The sequence below is a fragment of the Pituophis catenifer genome, unplaced genomic scaffold (genome assembly GCF_029215685.1).
Source record: "Pituophis catenifer annectens isolate HBS135680 unplaced genomic scaffold, rPitCat1.0.hap2 SCAF_2, whole genome shotgun sequence".
Taxonomy (NCBI): domain Eukaryota; kingdom Metazoa; phylum Chordata; class Lepidosauria; order Squamata; family Colubridae; genus Pituophis; species Pituophis catenifer.
Genome location: NW_027256882.1, coordinates 190697667 through 190723572, shown reverse-complemented (window position 1 = coordinate 190723572; position 25906 = coordinate 190697667). Strand labels below are relative to the sequence as shown.

Genomic DNA, 25906 nt, shown 5'->3' with positions numbered 1-25906 from the left:
TTTTTGTTATATGTATTGTTTTTTCTTTTTTCTTTGTAAGAGTTAAGGAGTTGAGTAGCCTCAAAACTGCATAATAAATGAGTAAATATGCATATTTCCTTAAAAGACCATTTTTCTGAAAAACTTTTCAGGAATATTCATTCTTATATTTTTCAGTTAAAGTTAAAACCAGAGGGGACTTTTTGAGAACTCACACTAATTTGTGTGAAAATAAATATCTGGTAGATTTCTTCAGGATTAAGTGCTGTACCTGTATTTTTTTTACAGGTGTTTTCCTTGTAAGAAAATGATTCAGTGCAAATCTATCAACATTTTTCCACAAGTGTTTTTTACCCCCATGCCATTCACTTTTTCTGTTTCCTAGACAAGATAATGCAAAGACAGACTGATAGATAGACTAACTGATTGGCTTTTTGGGCTACTTTATTTACTGTGTATTATTTGAAAGCAGTTAAACTCTACAATGCATCATTCCAGCCAGCATGTCATAATATTTGTGAATTTTGAAGGTAGAACAAAATCTGAAATAGAAGAGAATTTAAGATTTTAAATGGCAAGTCACATTCCAGATACAATTTATGTAGCCATATACAGGCAAATCAGCAAGATCTATATTTATATAGCTTTAACTTTTTCACTAGTTAATTGTGTAGTGAAATTTTTAGAAAACCAAGAGGCTCAATGGAGTATTGTCCCCTAAAGGCTCATATCTCATGAATGTCTTTCTTTTTAAGTGAGGGAAGACATTGAGTAAATTCACTCAGTTGCCTCCTCCGATTCACTTGGATTCTTAGTGTCTTTATCCAGAGATTTGCTGCTCACAAAATCACGGCAGTGAGCTTTGAGAAAATATAGAAAGCCCCTCTGAGTGCAATCACATTGAAATCATTTTTACATAATTCAGTGTAAGATTATGATATAACTATGGTGCCCTCAAAAGGTATAAGAATTTGTGCCTCCCTTTAAAAGGATCAAAGTATTTTGGAGAATTTTTGTTTTGTAAAAACTCTTTTTTTAAAAAAAAAAGTTACCTTGAAAATTTCTACTTGAGCAGATGCGCTAAATTTGGTTTGTTCTGAGTTAAAGATGACATTTTTAAATCCAGGATCTTAAGGATTTACACCAAATTAGTGGTTGAATATGTTGAAATTGCCTGGTTTTCATAATGTTTCAGGACATTTATAGAAACAAAGCTCTTGTAATATAAGGGGGATATCTCTATCTTGTCTATTGAAATCTACTTTGTATTTTTCTATCTATTTTTATGGTACTGCTTTTTATTTTCAGTGTCCTACATACAGAATTACTTCATTCTGTCTTTGTTCAATCTTACAGAGTCTTATATATCAATCCTAGAATTGCTTGAAGAATAAGGATAAACACCCTCCAGAGACTCAGTTACCCGATGTGTCATGTTTCTCTTTTACTATTAGAAAAACCATTAAAACAAGTTTATTGTGGTAGGCATAGTTTTGTGAATTTTATTTACTACTTTTCTATGAAAAGCTTTCTGTTGCCCATGCAAACTAATAAAGTCCATTGGACTTTATCTGCTGTGGATAATGCAAAGGCATAGTCAAGTCTATTTCTTATTGAGTACATATCAATTTATTCCTCATCAGACTTGGAGGAGGAAGGTCACAGGACAAGAATTCATCCATATAAAATGAATAATTATTGAAATATACTGCTAGAAAAAAAGTTCCTAATCTTCAGGGGGACATCTACTCTTTAGAACATAGATTCACTTTACTGTGTGGTATGGACAAGTAATTCAGTCTTGAGCATCTCTCTCTGCTTTTATTATAGTCCATAAATAGTTGTAGCATGTCAAAGAAAACTAGATTCATCCTTTTTCTTCTTCTTATAACTTGCCATTTTATTTTATTTATTTGATTTTATTTCAGCTTAATGTAATCTTCCTTGGAATTGCCCTTTATAAAATGTTTCATCATACTGCCATTCTGAAACCTGAATCAGGGTGTCTCGACAATATCAAGTAAGTAAATCCTTCCCCTTTTTTTATTGTTTCCAGCTGAACTACACAATGGAGTACCAAACTAAGCCACTTGTGTCCTCACACTGTACTTATGTCCTGAGTGAAATTAAGGGTGTCGGGGAGAACTAAATGCAGAGACAACTAAATAACTAAACTAACTGCAGCCAATGTATTGTGGATTTAAACCATCCCATTAGTGTCCATATTTTATTATTCAATTTTTCACACTAATGTCTTGCTTTGGGGTGAAGGGCAGGTAAGTGATATTCAGGCATAGCAAGCACATTGGATTTTCTTTTTCATGAAGTCATGGTGAGGGTCAGTAATCTTTCCAAATAATGGACATAGGTGTCAAAATAATAATAAGAAAAAATAGCAAAAATATCACAAACCTGAGGAATTTGCTGACATTTTAGCAATGTCTTTCTCAACTTTTTGTGTAAGAATTCAGAAATCTTGCAAGACTTTAGTCATGGAATTATATATAGTTTGGCAGTTATATGGCTGCCATTTGGCTGCCATTTAAGGTAACAATATAATTTGTACTGAATGTTGAAGCAATGAATGCAGAAGCAGGAAATAATTTTATATTGTTAATTTATTTCATATTGCTTGCAATATTTTGAATGCATAGATGGATTTTTTTCCCCCTTGATTCAGTGTTAGCAAGAGTAATGTCTGGCCCACTTTTCTATGGTGAAATATATTGAATGTCTGTTTCTACTTCTCTGTTGGTCTGATTATATGGCCCTTGGATGTTTATGTTTAAATAAACCAAAACAGAAACAAATCATGGGCACAGTTTTAAAAATGAATAATTTGAATAACACCTTCTTGGATTAAACAAAATTGGCAAACAGATTTTTTAAAAAATATTAGAGAAAAGTTGGGCCCATTATTTAAAAATATTATTAAAACTACTATTCAGAAAGACATTACACAAACTGTATCAGAAAGATTATCAAAGATTATTACCCAAAAAAACCCTGCTTGCCTTTCATGAAGAGATTTACCACCTTTGCAGCATCTTTCCTCTGACACTTACAAATACTTTCCAAAATTACATTTAGAAGAAAAAGCAAGGAACGGGTATTTCAGACCTTTAGCTACTCTTAATCCTGTAAAGTGGTCATTTCTTCTCCTCATGTAGACCACTATCTTATTGTCAAATGCTCTTGCAGATTACTTTTTGCGTGCACACACACACACACACACACACACACACACACACACACACACAAAAGAATACATGCCTCTGTATATGTATAAAGACCTGGTGACTTCTTTCAGCAGCACAACAGATACTACTTCTATCTTCCCCCCCCCCTTACAGTGATTATTTGGACACATAAATGTCAAGTGATTACTGTTGAAAGAAAGAAGATGGAAAATTGTTGAAAGCACATACTGAAGCTGTTTTTGAAAAAAAAAATGTTTAAAATGGCGAAATAGATTGAAAAGGCAATTGATGGTCTGTATTTGCTATTTGAAGAGAAATTGCTCATGGAAGGATTTCTCTTTTAAAAGCAACAGAAAAAGAATCAATCCATCATTCTTGTCAGTGAACATACACAAACCTCTGTCCTGTGTCTTCATTTGTGTGTGTGTGTGTGTGTGGTGGGGGAAGGTGAAAAGAAGTGTTTGAAGAGAACTTCAAGAGGACAGCTGATCTATCATACTCTTCAAGACCTCAATGAGTCTGTGGCCCTTAAATTGGGATCTATTGTCTTAAAGCTTCATTGAGTTGTATAATAATCTCTTAGCTTGATTTTTTTTGTGCTACCTTCCTTGATGCTCATCTGGGAAAAAATTCTCTCTATCTAATCTATTTCCCTTTTCAGCATTCCTAAAATTTCCAGAATTACAAAATAGGTTTAGTGATACTCTTAATGACAAGAATTTAATAAGAATAGTTTTCTAAGTAGATATGTAGATGCATATGAACAAATCATAGACAATTTGATGCCTTATCCCTATATCAGGGGTGAAATGCTCCCAGTTCGGACCGGATCGCCCGATCCGGTAGCAATAACGGTGGGTGGTTCGGAGAACCGGTAGCAAAAATCCCTGCCCACCCACCCCCCATGCCCAGCTGAGCTGCGCAATCATCAGAGGCTTTTTTTTTAACTATTAAAAGTATAAAAGTTTTTTTAAAAAGCCTCTGATGATTGCGCAGCTCAGCTGGGATCGTCAGAGCCTTTTAAAAGCATTTTTTATAACCTCTTCGCCAAAGAGGTAGAAAAAATGCTTTTAAAAGTAAAAAAAAAAAGTTGGCCATGCCCACCCAGTCACATTACCTCCCCACCAAGCCACACCCACAGAACCGGTAGTAATAAATTTTACATTTCACCACTGCCCTTGTGTATGTGATTGTATATCACATACAATCACTGACAGAGAGATCTTATAAGATTTGGGGAGCAAGTTGGTGACCCTCTTCTGGAATGTGATCTGGTTTCTTATCTACTGGGGAAGAGAGAGAGAAATGGAGCATGCCATGGCAGACTTCCCACCCTGGTTGTCCTGTCACCTTACTTGAAGGTCAAGAGGCATCCTCTTGGTATTACTGCTGATCCATAATCATGGGTCATCATGGTTAATAATTACTGTAAGCACCTTCCAGTTTCTAGTGATTATAAAGCAACACTGCTGCAATTAGAATATTCTGTTTGTAATCCCCTCCTGGAAAATCCTCAGGCTCATAATGATCACTACTTCTAAAAACCAATGTATAGATTAAAAGTTCAACAAAATGTCAGCCATAATTATCAGAGGCAGAAAAATCTTTTTTCCAAATAAGACTGTAAGATGAAAGGGGGAAGATAGATTTATAAAATTATGCGCAGTGTCAGATAAATTACATCCATTTCTGTCTGTTATCCAATGAAGCTGATTTGTACCAAAAAAAATCTTAGTGCAATGCAATGCCTTGCAGCCAAAAGAGTCAAAAAGAGCTTAAGAACACACTGGTTGCAAATGTAGCCATTAGAACATAGAATAATAGAGAAGGAAGAGACCTTGGAGGTCTTCTAATCTAATCCAACCCCCTGCTCAAGCAGGAAACCCTACGCCATTTCAGACAAACAGTTGTCTAGTCTCTTTTTGAAAACCTCCATTGATGGAGCACCCACATCTTCTGAAGGGAAGCTATTTCATTGGTTGATTCCTCTAACCGTTAGGATTTTTCTCCTTAATTCTAGGTTGCTTTTTTCCATGGTTAGTTTCCATCCATTGTTTCTTGTCTTGCCTTGCCAGCAATTGTCTGCAATCCATTAAAGCAGCTGTATCTTTTCTCAGCATCACATTGCTGCCCTCCACAGCTGCTTTATGATCACAGGAAACAACTTATTTGGTTGAAGGAATTGCAGAGAAGTGCTGTATTTGCAGCTTTGAATAGTCCAAAATACCTTTTTGCCTTGAAATTCAAAGTATTCCACAGCTGCATAATTTACATAACTTACTTTTCCCAGAAAGCATTACTAGATTAAGTCTGTAAAAATAATTGGTTTAAACCTGGAAAATAAGAATACCAACCATCACCACTGTTGTTGTTATTTGTCACATTATCTGTTACATTCAGTATCTCAAGTAATTAGCTGAAAATTGTGAGAAGGCTAGATTTTAGATCACATTGGTTAATCTAAAGCAAAGTTTTTTTCTCACATGCTCTGAATTTTAGTTTAGCTGACAAATGTTGACACAACTGGTAGGTCTGCTGTAATTTAAAAAAAAGAAGAAATTGAATGCACATGTTTCTTCAGATTGCTCTTTATGGTAGATGGGGATACATATCTACTTAGAACATTCAATTTAGCTTGTTGTACAGAATAAAGTTTCTGTATTACTTTTTCTTCAGCTAGACTAATCAGGTAGAGAAGCTGTGTTCAACTATTATTCACAGAGATACATTTCCAGTGAAATATTCTTGAGAATCTGAGAATGAAACAAAAAGAAATAAAAGCTTCTCTACCGATACTGTCTTAAGAAGTTAAGATAAGTACACACAACTCTGCAGTCAGAAAAAGAACTTGCTGTATATTTGCAGCAAGTACAAAGTTATAGCCGTGCTTTGTGGAACAAGTAAAGAGAACTTGGAACATATGGAAGTGGCCATATTTCAGCTCTTAAGAAAAGATGATGTGATTATATCAAATCAGTTCTGTGCAGTTGGAATTCAGACATAACTTTTAGATCCTTACAAAGGAAAAAGCACTGGTTCCCGAGACAAAGCATAGGAAACTATGCTGAACAGGTGGCTAGAAATGAACAGAGTGGATTCAACTGTACCTTCAAGAAGACGAAAAGAATTGTAAGAGTTGGTGACTTGCTACTATGAGAAAAAGAAACTAGAAATAATATCTATTGGCCAGATCTGCTGGCTTTGTCTGTGTGCTGTTTCCCAGAAGGGAAACAGATTCATCAAGTAGACCTTTCAAAGAATCTATGGAGTTTCTCAGTCATCCAGGTCATGGTTGTCACAAAGGTGCTTTTTTCAAAAAGCAACTGGGTTTTTCTCTGTTTTTTTCTTGAAGACATTTCATCCAAGAAGCATCCTCAGTTCTGCCTGAATGCTGGGGAATGGAAACATTTATATTCCATGTAGTTATCTGGTTGTTAGCACTTTGAAGGTCATGGTAAAAGAGGCCATCTATGTTAATATTGAACAGTCCTCTCTCAACAGAGGCAGAGGGATACAACACTACTTATCTCCTGTTTACAACACAGTCCTTTCAGCATTTCCAAAAAGATTCCACACCCATTTGCACTCTGATTCAGGTGACTTTGAAGACATAGATAAACCCCCAGCATTCAGGCAGAACTGAGGATGTTTTTTGGATGAGAAGTGAAACATCTTCAAGAAAAAACAAAGTCCAGATACCTTTTGAAAAGAGCACCTTTGGGATTGAGTCACAAGGTAGTAGACTCAGTAATTACCCCAATTTCCCTTGGAAGACAAGAGCTGCAAAACACAGTCATTTTAGGACATTCCTGACATTGTTTTACTTCAAAAGGATAGAGGAAAGTATGTGAGGTTTAACTATTCTTGACTCAACTGTAATTAATTTAGTTAAATGTGACCATTTAATATTGTAATTTTTGGTCAACTAAAGCTCAGCATAATCATATGTGTAGGTTAGATTTATAAAAGGCCAATTTTAATAAATCTATAGTCATGATTAACAGGGTAGATTGTAGAAATTACTAATAAGGAGCTGAAAATGGGTAGAATTTCCTAAATAGGTCATTTTAAAAGCAGAATTGCAAACAATTCCATGGTACCCAATGCCCTGCTCATAAAAGGAATGCAAATTAAATCATCCCTGAAATGAATTTGCAACTTTATTGGTTAATTAGTTCTACTGTCAAACTTCAGTTAGAACATTTTTTGAAAATCCAAATTTCTGTATGATCTCTTTCCAGATATCTGCGTGATATTGATATAGCCTCCCGACCCATGAACATTTTTCTCAAAGCTATCTATTCCTATCTCTTGCAATTTCTTTTTATAAATTTGATTTCTGCCCCAATTTCTTCAAATTTTTCTTAGAATTGGACACAGTGCTTGAGGTGAGGCCTGACCAAAGTAGAATAAAGTGAAACAATTATTTCCTGTGATTTGAAAAACTATACTTTTCTTGATGCAGTCTAAAATGAGTTTAACATTTTTGCAGCCACCATGACACTGCTGACACATATTCAGTTAGTAATCAACTACTATTCCAAGATCTTCTTCACAAGTACTTTTCCTTAATGAGATATCACTCAGACTATATTGGTTTGTTTGATTTCTGTTTCCTAAATGCATAACTTTGCATTTGTTAAATTTCATCCTTTTAAATTTTCATCACCTTCTTCTGAATTCCTTTCTTCTAAGATATTAGTTATTCCTCTCAATTTTGAAACAACTACAAATTTGATAAGTCTTCTATATCATGGTTATGATGATATAACAATTTAGATTGAACATATTATTTTACATATTGAAATGTTGACAAGTGCAGGGCCCAGGATTTAAGTGTATAGTCAGTATTAACTATAGTTTGACAGTGAACTACTGATTAGCTATTTACAGTGATCTTTTTCCTGTATCTGGGGGTGCTGTATCTGATCTCATTGTCTCTTTTCTTCTACTCTGGGTGAACAGAGTAAATACAGTAGCTATTGTGAATGAACTTCATGAGTTCTTGAGTATTTTGTGGGTCCATACTTTGAGTATGAGAAATGCTTGTATATATACACTTGGATGATGCCCAAAGATTCCACATTCTGTTAAGGCAGAATCTCCTAAACTGTGAGATGTACCTCTCTTGTAGAGTCCAGAGGAGATTTGAAGAACATTTTAGTTGCGTAGGTAAAATAAATCTACCTTTCCCAAAGTTTCATTGTATCATTTTCATTGTTCATTTGTGTTCATTTTGGTGTTTACATATTTAGGGGAAGTGTGTACTTTAAGATTATACTAAAGGGAGGTGCAAAAGGTTTAGGAACCCTATTTTAAGGCAAACAGAAAGTCTATCCTTCCATCCCCAAGAACAGTAGTTTTGACATTATTTAAAGAAACTCTTCTAATTACCTTTCAGGTTTTGTGACTGTGTGTTTATGTGTGTAAATATGTCAGAGAGATGTATTCAAATCCTTTTATATAGCTTGCGGGCAATATGTAAAAGGTTTCACTCACCTGACTCATTTCAAACTTCATATTTCTTGGCCATCGTTGGTGGGTAATATTACTAATTTCTTAAGTAATGTACTTCTGGGAAAGCAGTGCAGCTTACTATGCTCAGACTTCATGCAACAATAAAACTAAGAAATCCCAAGTCTATAAAACAAACTAGAACAAAAAAGGTCCTTTGGCTAAAAATATAGTATTGTCAGTCAAACTTCAAAGACATTGAAGTATCATACAGAAAAGATACAATAGCTCACCAAGCAAAATTCTTAACACTTGGATTATTGTGATGGGTCTTTAATGGTAAGTATCAAAATGTACTGTCCAAGTGATTACTCAGTAAGTGTGATTCTTTTTTAAAACTTTGGGTAATAATGCTTCAAATGGCAACACAATTGACAATTCTAGAAGCCAAATAATGAATTGAGACTTTTGCGTCATTTCAAGGGCTACACCACTTATAACTCATTATAATAATTAAGCAGGGAAATTAGTAAAACAAGAACTACTGAAGCTAAACTCCGTTCAGAAATAGCTGCTTTTAGCAAACAACTGAAGTTGGTGAAACATACCCCAAGAGCTGTTAAGATCCAATATAGAAAAAAGTGCTTCAGATCAGACATGGCCATAGATTTTTCAGTTTAAGCATTATGGAGGTCCTTCATCTTTCTTTGGTTTAGTTACATTTAAAACTGTGGAAGTTGTTTTGGTGGGTAATACAATGTCAGCAAAGAACTTTAAAGAATCTTACAGTCGACAATAGATTTAAGCAAATCTGCTCATCATTTCTGACAGTTTTTCTTAAAAGATTGTGATGTTTCTCTGCACAAAAGTTATATTTTTAAGAATGATTGAATTGGTGTGTTTAAAATGTTTGTATTTTTCCTTGAGATCACATATGTATTCATACACATAATATATAGACATGGAACTGTTTTGTTTGTTTCTGTTTTTATTTGTCTTCCTTTTTAATTCTTCAGGTTTTTTGTCTTAATGTTTCTCTGTGCAGTTTGTTTTTAAATTAGGGAGTTATAATAAATTGTGAATTCATTTCCTTTTGAACTAGCAATTTTTCAGACAGACAGAAGCAATTTATTTATTTACTTATTCAATTTCTCTAGACACCCATCTCAGCAAACAAATCTGAGTTACTCACAATTGATATGTACCATAATCAAACCAGTATACTATTAAAAATAGATATACCATATCAGTGTAGTGGTTAAGGAGTTGGACTAGGAGTAGGGAGATTCTAGTCCAGCCTCAGCCACGGAAGCTGGCTAAATTACTTTATGCCAGTCTATCTTCTTCAGTCAATCCTGCTTTACAGAGATATTATGTGGGAAATAATAGGATACAACACAATATACAGCACCTTAAATTCCTGTAGAAAACATGAGAAATAAATCTAATAAATGAATAATAAATTTAACAAACAACTGAAAGAGAAGAAAATGCTTCTGACTTTTTAACTCAGAAATCTCATCTATTCCTTCTAATACCTCAATTTCACTAATTGATAATGATGAGAGGCATCCCAGTAAAACAATTCAAAAATTATAATAGGTATCATCATTCAGAATTCTTAACAGTAAGTGTCTGATTATTAGGCACTGGAACAGCTTTCCTCTAGAAGTTATGGGTGCTCCATCTCTGGAGGTTTCCAAGAAGAAATTGAACAAACATTTGTCCTGAATGGTATAGAGTCTCCTGTTCAAGCAGGGGTTGGACTAGAAGATCTCCAAGGTCCCTTCCAACTCTGTTATTCTATGTTGTATAATTACTTTTAGCATCATCAGTGTAGTGTAATTTGTACTCTTATTTAAGAGAGCTGATGGAGAAACAGGTTCAGGAAAAAAAAAACCTCAAAATGTTTGGAATAATACATTGATCATGGCATAAATGTTTATAGAGATTTTTGTTCCACTTATACAGATGCAGAGTATTAACTTAAGATAGGAACTTACACACATATAGCTTGTTGGGGGTTGGGAAAATGATGTTCCATGTAACTGATGAAGTGTACTATAGTCAACATCATTCTTTGTCAGTTTTCCTGTCACAGAATACATACCTCCCTGCTGTAAAGACATCTATACTTCCAGAAAATATCTATTCAGCAGTAATAGATATGAGAAGGAAAACAAGATTTTTGAACTACATCATCCTTTATTCAAAAATTCATGCAGATCATAATTTTCATGTTATATTTTTAAAAAGAAATTGTCATGCGTGGTTATTTTCATATTATAGTATGTTTGTTTCTGAAATGACTAATTTCAAAAGCAGGACATGAAAATCAATGTTTAGGCAGAAAGAGTACAGCTGCAAACAATATTGCTTTTTGTTAAAGGCTGTAGAAATGTACTGTTAATTAAACAACATTGGTGATTTTTCCTTGGTTGTTCACATTTTTGATAGGCTACCAAAGCATTATCTTTTAATGGCACTAAAAAAAAGGTTAGTTTTCAACCTGGTTGTCCAATTGTTTCTCTAGCTTTCTATGATTTGAATTGGAGATGAACTTGTTTGATTGCTTACCTACATGGTACCTTTTTGTCATTATATTCTAATGCTGACATTCTTGTCTTTATGTCTATGCATTCTTCAGCTTTGAGGATAACAGACCCTTCATCAAGTAAGAATGACCTGAATGACTGATAAATTCTATTTATCAGTGTGTTCTCATAAACTGGCTGTCAGATCAGTATTTAAAAATCATTACAGCTTCTGTCATTCACCTTTGAGAGAGGCAGAAGAGCAAACTGTGAGGGAAAAACTGTAAGGCCTAAAGTTTTATGCTGTATCTATCTTGATTGGCAATTACTTGGACATCTTATTCAATACTATTTATTATAGCTTTGAGATACCTTCTCCATTATATCCAGGACATTTATTGTGTTTTAGTTTATACTGGCTGATGCAGGTGATTGGCGGGTTTCTTTTTAAATGCAGGAGTCCGAATGCTCTTTATTTAATGTGAAAAAAGGATCTTAAACTGACAACTTAAAGATACACAGAAATAAATAATTAATCAAAAGTATTTAAATCTCTTATTTACATTTTTTGAAAACTGAAGACTAATAACACCCCTGTGGTTAGAACAGCTGAATGTTAAGAGACACAGCAAAATATTAATTATGGGCCTTAGATAATGCACCGCACTACCACCCCAAATCCTGCAATCAGTGGTATTATCTTTGCAAGTGCTGCTACTTTACAGTGGACTTTCAGTTTGTTCTTCTGGTGAAGAGTCATTTATGTTCATTTATTTTGTCTCATTCTCTTCATTGTCATTCTTTTACAAAATTATGAGATGCAATCTATTACACTGGGTTGTGATTACTGTATAGAGTCCAAATCTTAATTATGTATAATTATTAGCCAGTGTTAAAATATACCAGTTTATAACAAAATATTATCAGCTGCACCTTTTACACGCATCAGTTTTACAAACAGACACACAACATGGAGAAAATCTTTAATAATGTACTTCCTGCTTGATGTACATCTGTTACTGATTTGATTATACATTTCCTAAATCAATCATCTGTCCCTCCTGCATTTAACAAAAGATTAAGAGGAAGATTTTCTACTATATGTTTTTAGGAACAATAGCAGCCTCAAAGGGAAAAAACCATTTAAAAGAGTTGTTGAATAATTGTAGTGCTTTTTGGTAGGGGATGAGATGAATAAGCTATTAGAAGTTCTGGTGTGTCTTAATTCCTACAGCAGATTTTCCTCTTTGCAGGTGGTTGCCTCATTATGCCAGCAGAAACCTCTACCACTACCATTGTTCCAGTGGTAGTTGGGTAAATGGAATGTGTTTAGTTTGGGACCATGGATTCTAGAAGTCAGTGGAAATGCTTATTTTAAAAAAAGATTGATTAATAGGGAAAGTGCAGCAAAAAAGGAAAAAGCTACTTCCTCAGCTTCTACCTTGGCTGATCTAAGTAGTCCTAGGGAAATGTTCATTTCTCTGATAAGGGTTTTTTTCAATAGCATTGATGGGACAAGATCCTTAAAATATAGATTCAGCTAACACTTCTTTCAATAATTCTATTCCATTGGAATAGAATTCAATGGAATTCTATTCCATTGTTGCTCTTATATTTTGGAGGAAGAGCTAAAGTTGAAAATATTTGTGTAACTTTGGAATGTCTATTGTGGTTCCCTGGGCACATTTCTTGATCCTGCCAAACTCCCACCCCTATTTGACAGTTCATATGTATTCTTAGTTTATTTACCAGAATGCCTCGGGTCATGTATGACTTTGTTAGAACATACAAATGGGGAATGAGGATAGCATTGTCACCAGTTTGCCTTCTAAATGTATAAATGCTTTGAAAATAACTGCCCACTGTAACAGTCATTCGGTGAATTGACAAGACCTCCCTGTGAAAGGATCCATCACATGTTCTCAAAATTCCATATTTTCTCACCAAAACAAATGTGTATTTAGCCTTGATCCACATCAACTTCTAAATTCATAATGATTGTCATGTGCACTAGGAAATTCCTGATTCACAATTCATTTTCTTAGCAAATGTATTATATGGCCTAGCTGACCTTGTTCATACTAGTTCAAAAAGATTTCCAAGATTGGATTTGGCTAGTACTTAGGTCAAAGAAGAGGAGTAGTAGCAGGAGATGCTATCAAGCACTTCTATGCTGTTACCCAGAAAACTATAGGAATGTGCCCATGAAGTCTCTCAAAGAGTGATTTTTATAAGCAATTCTTATCTCTCCTAAAAACTGACAAATCAAAAGAACTATATTTTTTATAAAAATAATCAAAATAAGATTAGGAATCATTTTGTTGTATCATTATGTTTCATGCATTTTTAAAATAGAATAGAATTCTTTATTGGCTGTGTGTGATTGGACACACAAGGGATTTGTCTTTGGTGCAAATGCTCTCAGTGTACATTAAAAAATACATTCATCAAGAACTAATAACATATCTTCATCATTATAGTATGTTGCACTATTTAGCTTCTTCTAATTCATTTACTTAATTACAAATTATTATACTTGTTCATTCTTTTTATCCTACATTTATCCTTTTCAGTAATACATCAAAATCACTTTAGATGATCAGCCACCTTAACCCTTAGAATATATACACTACATTGTTGCACCTAAAATTCAGCTAATCAGATTAGTACTTTTATTTCAGTCATTGATCTGCCTTAAATGACATAAGGCATAGAAACTCAGTTATGTAAGATTAAAAAATGAATATGATATATAAATGGAATAAAGAAAGATAAATTGAAGATAGCAATAATGGGTGGGTTTTTTTTTAAATTCAAATAAACCAGTTAGATCTCTGAGACTATTAGCAATAAATCTTCAATTAAGAAGGTTGAAGTTGGACAGATAAGAAACAGACAACACATGGATTCCCAGAAATTTTAAATTATTTTTATACACTGCACACTGGCAGTGGAGCAACACATTACCATTCATGTAGTCTAATATGTCATCAGGAAGGTAAAATACAAAACAGTAAAATGATATCTAATTTCTAACAGGGAGACCAGTTTGAAGGCTCATTCAAATATCCTCTCTAACTGCAACTGGAAAATGCCTTACTAATCATTCTCTAAGGACACGACCCTGTGATAGAGCTTTCATCTCAACCCAAGTTAATCTGCAGTTCATCCATGCTGTAAATGGGGGTTCCCAACAAAGCTGGAGAAGGCAGGAAGCCTTCATCCATCTCATGGAGGAGGTTTGATAGATGGCTAAGCCTGTGAGTCTAACCATTTGTCAAAACCCACATCCTCTGCTGAGGAAAGCATTAGGGAAAGCAGTTGGTGATGTCACTCCCCCATCAGGAATTCTACGGATCATTTTCCTTAATTTATTCCCTATTAAAGCTAAAGAGGCAGAAAGAGCTAGACTGTTGAGACAGAATAAGTGATGCTGGAATATTTTGTGCCATCTCATTGTCTGTCTATCTCCAGTACCCTATATACTGGAACCATGTACCCAAGCAGTTGGTAGGTTTCCCATCAATAAATGGGTTCAAGAGAAGCCTAGCTAGTAGTGCCTTAAGTCTGGTTTCCTGCATTGGACTTAATGATCTAAATCCTCCCTATTCTACGATTATGTGAAGAGGAAATAATCTAAATTTGTTACTACAAGAACACAAATAGTCAACCAACAAAATAATCTAAGAGCCTTGGTGGCACAGCAGACTAAAGCACTGTTAAGTAACACCAGCTGCCTGCAATTACTACAAGTTCAAACCTCACCAGGCTCAAGGTTGACTCAGCCTTCCATCCTTTCGAGGTAGGTAAAATGAGGACCCGGTTTGTGGGGGAAATAAGCTGACTTTGTATAAAAAAGAACACCACTTAGGGGCCCCCGAAACCCCTACTAAGCAGGTATATACAAAAGTATGAAGGCTATTGCTTAATGCATTGTAAGCCACCCTGAGTCTCCGGAAAAGGGCAGCATATAAATCGAACCAACAAATAAATAAATAAATATTCAGATTTAAATCTTTATGCACAGATGATTAGTCTGGCTAAAATACATATGCTGTTGGAGGACTATGGTCCTGCTCCTTCATTGCTACATATTATGCAGCCCTTGATCTGTTCTTTTCTATTAGAAATTCACAGATCAGCTAACTACTATTTCGCTTTTTCTGGGATCTTCTTTTCCATGTAATATATGAGCTTCTCTTTCTCCTATTCACTAGTTACAAACAGATCTCTTCCTTTCAACAAAAAATATGAAATTCATGAAATGTTTATAGATCTAGGAACTTTGATCTGTGACCCTTAACCGTTTCTGAAAATTGTGTGAATCTAGGAGCTTCATGTAAGGCTGTAAGCATTTTACATTCTGTTAGCCTTACCAGGTAGATTAGACAGAAAACACGACATGATCAACTAATTCTACTGAATTGTAAGGTTAAAGATATTAACATAATCTTGCAAGTTTGAAAGTACAATTCTCCCTCCATCTCTTCTACCGCCAAGATATTAGAAAAGATCTCTTCTAAACTCTAGCCTGCCTACTATCCAGTTTTGGACTATGCTATCTCTTATTTGACCACTTCCTAAGAGCAGTTCTGGGCCCAACCCCTCAAGGTCTATCTCCTGCAAATTGTGCCTATTTTTGCTTTAATAGGATCAAAATATTTGACTCTATTTTTCTGTGATTTCTGTTTCTAATTGTCTTTTCTAACAGTCTCATTCACAGTTGTTATCTTGGTTGTGATTCTGACAAAGCTTGCAAACTATGATGATTATCAAAGTGGAATATGCAGACTGTGTTTACATCAGAGAAACTTTTTTTTTATAAAATCAGGAGAATTAGAGTACAGTTTATTCTCAGATATGAAACCAGGATTTATAAATAGTTTGCAGGCCCAGGGCATAGGTGAAAGAAGATTTTTAACATAATAAAAGAGGTTTGAACAATTTCTTTCTATCTCCCTATTGCCTTGTGAATAGTTGATACTGATTGTCATATGAATAAATTTATACTTCTAAACAAATTGTGCATACTTTCCCCCCATGAACAGTGAAGCATTATCTGTTATTAATTTATCAGGGCATTTTTATCTAATTATTATGTTTTCTAAAACAATTGATGAGAGTAAAACTTATAAGATTGGCAGAAGTTGCAGTCTGAGAATGATGGAATTACAGTTAATCAACTAAATGCTTCTGGGCTCTACATTCATAAATATTAAATTGGAGTTAATATTTACTTCAATTCTCTTCCAGATTCCTGGCACTGGAGCAACAATTAGTGAGTTTTTGTTCACTAGAAAAGTTTATTCTTCTGGCAAGAATTGCAACCAGCCAGCCAGCCACAAAAATTTAAAGAATTTGACTTGGCTCCCATGAAGACAGTTTTATACATTCTGTGCATTTAATGATGCTTAATTCATCTTTTCTTCAGTACTTTGAGCCAAATTGCAGCACAACCCCATAACAATTCTGTCAACATAGAGAATTAATATCTGTAATGTTGTACATCTCTCTGCAAAGAACAGGTTAAATCTAGTGGACATGCTGTGTGAATGTCTTGTATGAAGTCTACTATTGCCTGTGGCTCTGAGTCAGCAGAAGTAATATGTTGGAAAAAAAGTGATCAGAAATAGTCTTTGAGGCAGGCACTTCTGCTTCATTTATTCTAAAAGTCATATTAAGCTTGAATCAGATAACACTTCCGATTATCACAAAAAAATCTGCTACTATAGCTGTTTTCCAATGATAATATGCAATACAAAGGTAATGTCTTAGAATCTGAAGAAGCCCTTAGCATCTTGTTATTAATTAGGCCAAATCATTTGAATTATATCAGGGGAACCAATGACCTGAGACTTGTGTATAACTGGAATGATTCCAGACCATGGGGAAAAATGCATCCTTGCCTTTTCCATTTTCCATTAGATATTAACTATGTAATCTCAAGCATCTTTGCCTTTTCTGAATCCACCTTGTATACAGTCCATATATTGATAACATTTGAATTGAAAGATATGGAATATTATCTTGCTAGCGTGTGAGCTAAGTGCAATTGATTCATAATTTGAGCATTCTTTAGTACTGCCCATTTTGAATATAAAGCAATCTTTCCAAGTCTCTTTGTCTTTTCCATACCTGTCTATAAACCACAAGTAAAACCTCATACTATTGTAAGATTGTTCAAAGTTCTGCTGGTATTTCACCAATTCTTGCCATCTTGTTACTAGTGATGTTTTCTCACACTTAACTACACTTTCCAGATTTTCCACTCTTTTTCTAAAAGATCTGGGTCTAGTTCAGGGATAAAACTTAACTTTCATATGTATTTATGACTTGGATATTTGTTCTGTATAGTTCTTTTTTATTTTTATAACATCTCCTCTTTGAATCTTTTTTTTTTCAGTACATCTTTGCCTTTGTTTTTTATTGTACCTATTTTTGCATAAAAGTTTCCCTCCGTTGCTGTATTTTTCACAAATAAATCCCATTCAATTGTTAACTTTATTTTCCTTGCACTATTGATTTAGATATAATTTACTGCCTTATCTTGCTGTTCTCAGAAACTCTGTATTTAGTTGGGTAAATTTTCCTCTTGTTTGTTGCCTCTTGCTTTCTCCTGTTCTTCAGCTATATTCAGCCGAACAGCTGATAGCTATTTCACTTTCTTTTGCTTTTCTATTTTGGAATGTTTTTGTTTGCCTTATCCTTAATAATCTCATAGATTTCAGAGCAGAATTCTTTAGGCACCCTATTCATCATGTTAAATCAAATAAATATATTCATAAACACTACATATAAAATACTCCTGAGGTCATATTAGGTTTGAATGATAATTTTGTTTTCTTTTAATGTCAATTCTACAAGAAGTTCATGATCTAAGCCACAGTCAATTTGATGTTAGTAGTTTCTCCATCTTGATTTGCAGTGTATATAATTAATTAATTATGGTGTTGTCCATATGATGATGCCTATGTTTAGTATAATCTATTAGGTTGTTGGAAGAAGGCATTTGTGATAAAAACTGAATTTTCTAGTCACAATTCCATGAGTATATTTCTTTCATTTTATACACCATGGCCAAATATTTTACTTCTCATTATCATTTGATTTTTAACTTTAGCATTCCATTTTCCTACAATTTTTATATTCCGTTGAAATCTTCCATTTCCTTTGTTGTATCTGTGGGTGGAACATAGATTTGGATCACTAATATTGATTGGCTTGCCTTGGACCGGAATCAAGCTCATTCTGTCACTTTGTAGAGTTGTATCCAAGCACTGACTTGACACCCTTTGATGGCTTCTTTATTTCTTCTATGATTTTCTTGTCTGAGGCAGAAGATTTGATGGTCTTTGCATATTAAGTGACCTATTACATTGCATTTCTTATCAGTGAGTTCTACAATATCAAACTTCAGTTTTGGCATTTAATGGCATAAGCTTTGTCCAGGTTCATGGCTATAATGATGGTATAAATAATTTGCATTATTGCAAATATCTTTGGTCATATCAGCAGCAAGGTATCTTTTCAGGTTTAATCCAAAAGGAATACCAGTCTCCTAATTGCCCTTTTTTCCTATAGCTGTCTGGAAACTTCCTGTCTCTGGGAAATCATCTTCCAATATGTTGATATTAACCTAGGTGTTAAATGGACATTTGTTTTCTTGACAGATTACTAAAGCGGATTACTTCTGTCCTCCAGTGGATCATATTTACTCTGATCCCTTGGCAATTATGAGTAAGCCTTTTGGGAGTATACAGCTTCAGCAGTATAAGCTCATAGCCTCATTTATACAAGCTATTTTACCACTAGAAAACAACAGTCCATGAAGAGGCCAATTTATACAGGCCTCAACATTTTCTGCAGGCTTTTTTATTCTTTGATGAAAGCAAGCATGCCCACAGATCAAGTTTTTCCTGAGTAAAAATATTGATCCCATTTTCTGAAGACAAAACTGAAATCATTCTTATTTGCAGTAGCAACACAGATTTTTTTTTTTAAACTGCAATGTCTGTGATCCTATGGTCACATGGAGAGCACCTATCTTTCATTTCATTTCCTATAGCAATTCTGTTTCCAGTTGGCTTTCCAACAAGCCTCCTAATATCAAAGTTCCTGGGGGAGAAAATTCCACAATCAGTCCTCAAATCTGCAGGATTTAGAAGCAAGAATTTCCAAAACTGCTGCATGATTCAAACTTTCTGACATTCATTAATTTTTAATAAAATGACTGGAGACTTTTCATTAAATATATTAACTTAGCTTATTTAAGGTATGTAAATGACCTTATAGTTCTTCTGCAAATTTTCTTGTACAAAATTTCGTTCCTGTGTTTGTGGGTTCCTTCTCTCTTTATAAGATAGTATCTGCAGGGTAGAAGTTATAATCTCAACATACAGATATAGACATAGACACAGAGAGAGAGAGAGAAGGATATATGCATAATGTTTATTAGACTTTCTATGAGAAAATTTAGAAATATATTCCATCATCATAGTAATATTCTCAGGCATACAGTTTGTAGCTCTGGAAAAACTTCTCATGGCCCATGAAAACTAGTGAGACACCAGGATACTGTTCAAAATAATACAGATTTTTTTTCTTTACTTTTCATGATATTTCAGGATAACTATTCCGTGAATAATCAAATATTTATTGATAATCTCCTGATGTTTGTCCTGACGGAAAATAAAATTAAATTAAAAAAATCAAATTAAATCAAATTTAAAAAAAAATTATCTTGCATTTTATTTTGCCACAGTGCTTCATTCATTTAATGCATTCTAGAAACATATACGTCTGTCATATTTGGGCTGCAAAAATCTGAACAATTGCTAATTGGCAGCACAGAAGCATAGATGGTATCTAATGGACATCTGAATTTTTGCATAGTTTTATGATTGTTCCACATAATTTCAGACCAGTTCCAGTAATGCTGATTTTTGCATCTGAATTCTCTTACGACTACTTTGTTATCTATAAACAATATACATTTTAAATTGCTTTTGCTGCACTTGCAGTCCTATTGCTCCTATTTCTTTCATTTCTAATTCAATAAAAATATTGAATAACTTTGGTGTTAATCAAACATATTTCAGGTTTCTAAGTTGATCTAGTAACTTTTACTGTATAATCAGCTCTGTGCATTTCTGTGACTTCTTAGGAAAATACCAAAATTGGTGCATAAAGAAAATTCACCTGGGAACACAGCCAAAAAGAGGCAAAACACAATATTCCTGGTAGTTTACCCATTTTTAGACTCCATGCACCTACTTGCTAATACAGGAATGCTTTGTTTGCTCACTGAAATGACCTACTATAGACTTGAAGTATTCTCCTCTACACAGAATAGAACAGTCCTAAATCAGGCTAATCCACAATTTATACACTGCAATCTCCTATAGTTAAAAAAAAAACCTCTTACAAATTATCAGATTAATCTGGGTCAAAATAACTACGATATTCTAAGTCATATAATATTTTGTAACCCAAATTCCACCACCAAGGAAAATGGTAGTTCATTTCCCACTACTACTTTTCTGTCACCATTATTTTCCTGATCTTTTTTACTTTGGAGACAGTTTTTCTGAAGAATGGAATCGGTGTAAGGTAGGGGTGTCAAACTCGCAGCCCATGGGCTGGTTGCATCACTCCAGTCACTTTGCTCCACGAAGGGGGAAACCATCGCAATACATCACGTGACGGCAATGTGACAGTGCAGATTGAGTTCCTACACCCGTGGTAAAGGAGCTCAATCTTTCTAAATTCTTCCCAAGAGTATTTAGAGGCCTTTTAAGTACGGCCCTAGAAATTCTTCCTTTTTGTAGTGATAAACACTGAATGCTTGTTTTACTTATTTTTGTATTATTAATAAGCTTCATATTCTGAACTGTTTTCAATAAGTAGACAAGTATGAATTTAAATAGATCATAAACAGAATAGAAATAGAATAAAAACAATCCAGCCCCTCTCCAAATATTAGTGGAGTTAATGGCTATGGAAGTCAATCATACAAAGCCAACTGTTTCAAAGATGCCTAAACACAGGGCCCAGCATTATAAGAGGGAAAGACATTTCAGAGAACAGGTGCCTTGTAAGAAAACCTCCACCAACTGTCAAGGTGCAGGTTGCAGAGCAGAGAACAGGGCCTCACTGGAGAATTGTATTGTTGGTAGCTGGAGACAAATTTAATTGAAGACAACTGTTTCAGTGTAGTAATACCAGCTCTCTGGGTGAGTACTAGGCTGGCAACCATCGCAGAGATACATGAATGATAATGTTCCCTATACAGGAGCCTAGTTGATGAACTGTAGGTTCCAGAATATTCTGAAGGAAAGTCCTAGAATTTCTGAATGGCACTGTAAGTAAATTGAGTCATTCCACAGAAAGACTGTTGGGAGGCCAAACTACAGTACTGTATCCCAATGCTTTGCTCCAGAACATGTGCATGGCTGGGAATACATAACAGCACTCCAGCAGTTCCTAATCCATAGAGCCAATACAGGTTGATACTGAAATCAGTGGTATTTAAATATAGCAGAAAAATACCAAGGAGAACAAATTGAAAGCATTTTCAGAATGGAAAAGGGAAGTGATGAATGATGAATCATGCCTTACAATATCACAATGCAAATTTTGCTGTTACATTGATATGTAACTTTTAAGTAGACACAAGAAAAAAGGGCAGATGTTACACTATAATATCATGACACATGTTTTGTCATTTTGGCATCATGGACAGCAGTTGTTGGTTTGTCCATACCATGTCCATACTGATTATGTTCCTTTCGTGGGAAAGTAATCCATCACATTAGTTAGGGGAGATTCTCTTATAATTAGGCCAGAACAGAACTCAGACTGAAGCGGATCTAGAAAATCAGTACTTATTAATAGTTAATAATAAACTATTTTGGAATTTCTTCTTTTAGAAAACAAGCAATGCTTACAACAAAACAGTTGGGCAAAATTTATTTTGAACGCTGTCTAGGTTGTATTTAAATTTTGGTTCAGGTTATTTAATATAGAATTCATTTGAAAATACATTATGCAAAGAATTTTGGAACCAGCTAACTGCAGAAAATATACAAAATGTATAAAGCCATCAGCTAGTGTTCTACCATTGCACTTTTTAAAAATAATAGGACTGTTGTTCTGTTAACTGTCCTTGTTTTTTCCCCCCAGAGTGGTTTATGTAGGATCAATATGATGAAGCTTTCAAAATTAGGCATGTAAGGGAAGGAAGCAAATTTAAAATATTTTTTTTATTTTCCTCTACAGTGTCATATATCTCTATATTTTATTACATCTACACTGCTCTACTCAAAAACATTTGCTACAAGCTTGTTTTTCTAGAGAGGCATTTTCATGCTCATGACATTTTCCATCTATATATTTTCTTCAGATTATGAATTTGATAATAAACTGCATTGAATTCAAAAAATTCATTTCTCACAAATATTCACATTCTGCCTTTCTTTTCATCAAAGAATAATCTAAAATACTGTTGTGTTCATTGAATTGTTTTCTTTATCAGTCAAATACACTTCTTTTCTGTCCTTTCTTTTTTCTTTCTTTCTTTCTTCCTTTCTTCCTTCTTTCCTTGACAGGTCATGGGTTATAGGTGCAATAGCTCTACTCTGCCTATTGGGACTCACCTGGGCCTTTGGACTTATGTATATTAATGAAAGCACGGTGATCATGGCGTACCTCTTCACCATTTTCAATTCTCTGCAGGGAATGTTTATATTCATTTTCCATTGTGTTCTCCAAAAAAAGGTAAGGATGATGTGATGTTGATTTTGATGATGGTGGTGGTGGTGGTGGTGGTGATGTTGGATCTTTTAAAGAAAGTAAACCAGGTGCTTAATAGCCTAATAACCACAGCATTTTTTTAATATATATACAGGGTCTTATACTTTGCACTTTTTGCACTTTGGTTTTTAATTGGTTTGCCTGACAATTAATAGAACCTATGAAAAAAAAGAGAGTAGTTATTAATGATCATGGAGCATTTCATGAAATGTACATTATTTAGAAATACATTTAAAAAATAATCCCTCTGAATTTCTCTCCGAATAGTACTATTTCAATTGATTTTACCTTGGCAGCAGTGTGGCACTAAAATCTGCAATTTTTCAGGAGGTTGACTGGCTTTTGTGGTAGAAGCTTTTGTGATAAAAGAGAACCAATTCGGTATAGTGGTGAAGGTACTAGGCTAAAAACCAGGATACCCTGAGTTCCAGTGGTGCCTTAGCTATGAAAGCAGCACTGGATGACCTTGGGCCAGTCCCTCTCAGTCAATCCAACCCATTTCACAGGGTTGTTGTTTTCGGGAAAATAGGAGGAGGAAGGTGTATTGGATGTGTTTCCTTCCTTGAGTTATTTGTAAAAATAATAAAGGTGGGATATAAATAAATAATGAAATATTCTTGAAGAATTTGCTTTTGGCGGATACTAGTACAAGCTGGTTTCATCTACTCCATCCAGATAAATGTAGAGTGGGGATTTTGTTAGCCATCAAACAAGATAAATTTTCAGTTTCAGTTTATTAGGATCAAAGATCAGCCAAAGGAACTTGCATTTCATTGAACATAATATTGGTATACATTAAAATATAGAACTTGGGGTGAAAAATATATTTTGAACTATGTCTTTTGAGATTAAGTAGTCTCAGTTTTCTTTAAAATCGTAGATCCATCTTTTGTACAGGTAGATACAGAAAATTATAGGCCAGAGAGTTTTAACATATCCTGGGTAAATTATTATTAATAAAATAAGAAAGCATATCTTGTCACATCTTGTTAAACAACAGAGTTTTTCTAATGTTAATCTTACTTCACAGCATTTAAAACTGCTTTTAATGTCAACAGACATATAAATGGGTGTGATCTACATAGGTTAACTTTATCCATTGGAATTTGAATTAGTTGTTTCCAAGTTGTTCCAGTGATTCAAGGTTTAGTCTTCAAAAAGACTTTGACAGAGTCTTTCACTAAGACTCTAGAGTAAATTTAACACCATTGGGATAAGAGGAGAGGTTTAATTTCTGAGTAACTGAACTCAGTGGCTTGTGGGTTCTTTCTAACTCTTTGATTCATTGAAGTCCTTTAATGGATTGCTAACTGATTAAAGAACAGGGAACAGAAAGAAGGAATTAATGGATAATTTTCATAAGGTGGAAGTATCCAAAGTGAGGTCTCCTAAGGATTTGCAGTGAGATTGCTTTTTAATATATTCATAAACCACCTGGAATTACAGATGAGCAATATGGCATACATCTCCAAAATTAATCTTTCCAGCCTGGAAAAGGGACTTTAAAATGGCAAATGTAATTCACTGTAAGCAAGCAGCAAGTGATGAAGTGCCATCCAGGGCCTTAAAATTCTTGGCCACGTACCATATAGCAGCATGGAACCTTTAGAGGATTAGAAATATTTCTCCAATGCTTCCTGGAATAGCAATATGTCCACAGAATAATGCACATTGAGATGGTCAATCCAGGTAGTGAAGAAAAGAAAAAGCAAACATTTAAAATGGACATGAGGAGACCGGTGTGAGTGGAAGCAGGGTTTTAGCAGGGAGATTAGCAAGGGAGTTCAAGGGGGAGACTCTTTTGGAGTGTGTACCCCCCCTTTTTTTTTTTAAATTTGATTTATATGCCACCCTTCTCCGGAGACTCAGGGCATCTTACAATGCGCTAAGCAATAGCTTTTCTTTTTCTTTTTACCTATCTTCTTCTTTCAGTCCAATCTAGTCTTCATCTAGAATGTCTCTGTACTCAATACACCAAAGGAAGCAAAAAGTGAATATTTCTGTGGGAGTTTAGCTAGGAGAATTCATAGGGAAGGATCCAAGCAACATGGACAATGACCTGCAAAATAGATAGAATGGACACAGACCTAACAAAAGAGAATGTGAAGTTGCATTATATGTAAAAAGAAAAAAATCACTACACCTGTACCCTTTGAATGCATATGGATTCAAAGGAAAGAAGAATGACATTGCTATAGGTGTATATTACAGGCCACCCAACCAAGAAGAAGAAATAGATGAACTTTTTGCTAACCAGGTAATTAATGTATGTAGGAAACATACCACAGTAGTAATGGGGAACTTTAACTACCGTGACATCAACTGGGAAACAGACTCTGCATGAAGTGAGGGATCAAACAGGTTCCTTATGAGCCTAGCTGACAACTTTGTCATCCAAAAAGTAGAGGGAACTAAAGGGTCAACTATATTGGATTTAATTCTTACCAAAAGAGATGAAATGATAGAGGGGGTTGAAGTTGCAGGAACCTTGGTGGAGAGAGATCATGTCATATTTGAATTCAATATAATGCAGACACACATACTGTAATAGTACAAAATCAAACTAGTAAGACTTTAAAAGAGCTGATTTCAAAAAACTTTGAGTTTGGGAAGGATTCCATGGATTAAAATCTTAAAGATGAAAATAACTCAAGAAACTTTGGAAACTCTGAAAAATATGGTAATAAAAGTCCAGTGCACCACAATACTGCTGAAAAAGAAGAGTAAGAAATCCAAGTAAAACCAGCATGGTTGTATAAAGAACTCTATGATAAACTAAAAGACAAAAGGAATAAGTATAAAAAATGGAAAGCGGGATGCATAACTAAGGCAGAATACTAGCATTTAGCCTGAATCTGCTAGGATGAAGTCAGGAAAGCTAAGGCTCAGAATGAACTAAGACTTGCAACAAATGTCAAAAATAATTTT

General features: G+C 34.5%; 1 protein-coding gene across 1 annotated transcript in view; it reads left to right on the top strand.

Annotated features, from left to right (window-relative positions):
• Positions 1-25906, top strand: part of ADGRL3 (adhesion G protein-coupled receptor L3) — a 425730-nt gene that overhangs the window by 316932 nt on the left and 82892 nt on the right. The window contains exons 20-21 of the mRNA XM_070938393.1: positions 1908-1999; positions 22774-22942. Coding sequence (XP_070794494.1) covers positions 1908-1999; positions 22774-22942 — 261 coding nt within the window. The remainder of the gene's footprint in view (positions 1-1907; positions 2000-22773; positions 22943-25906) is intronic.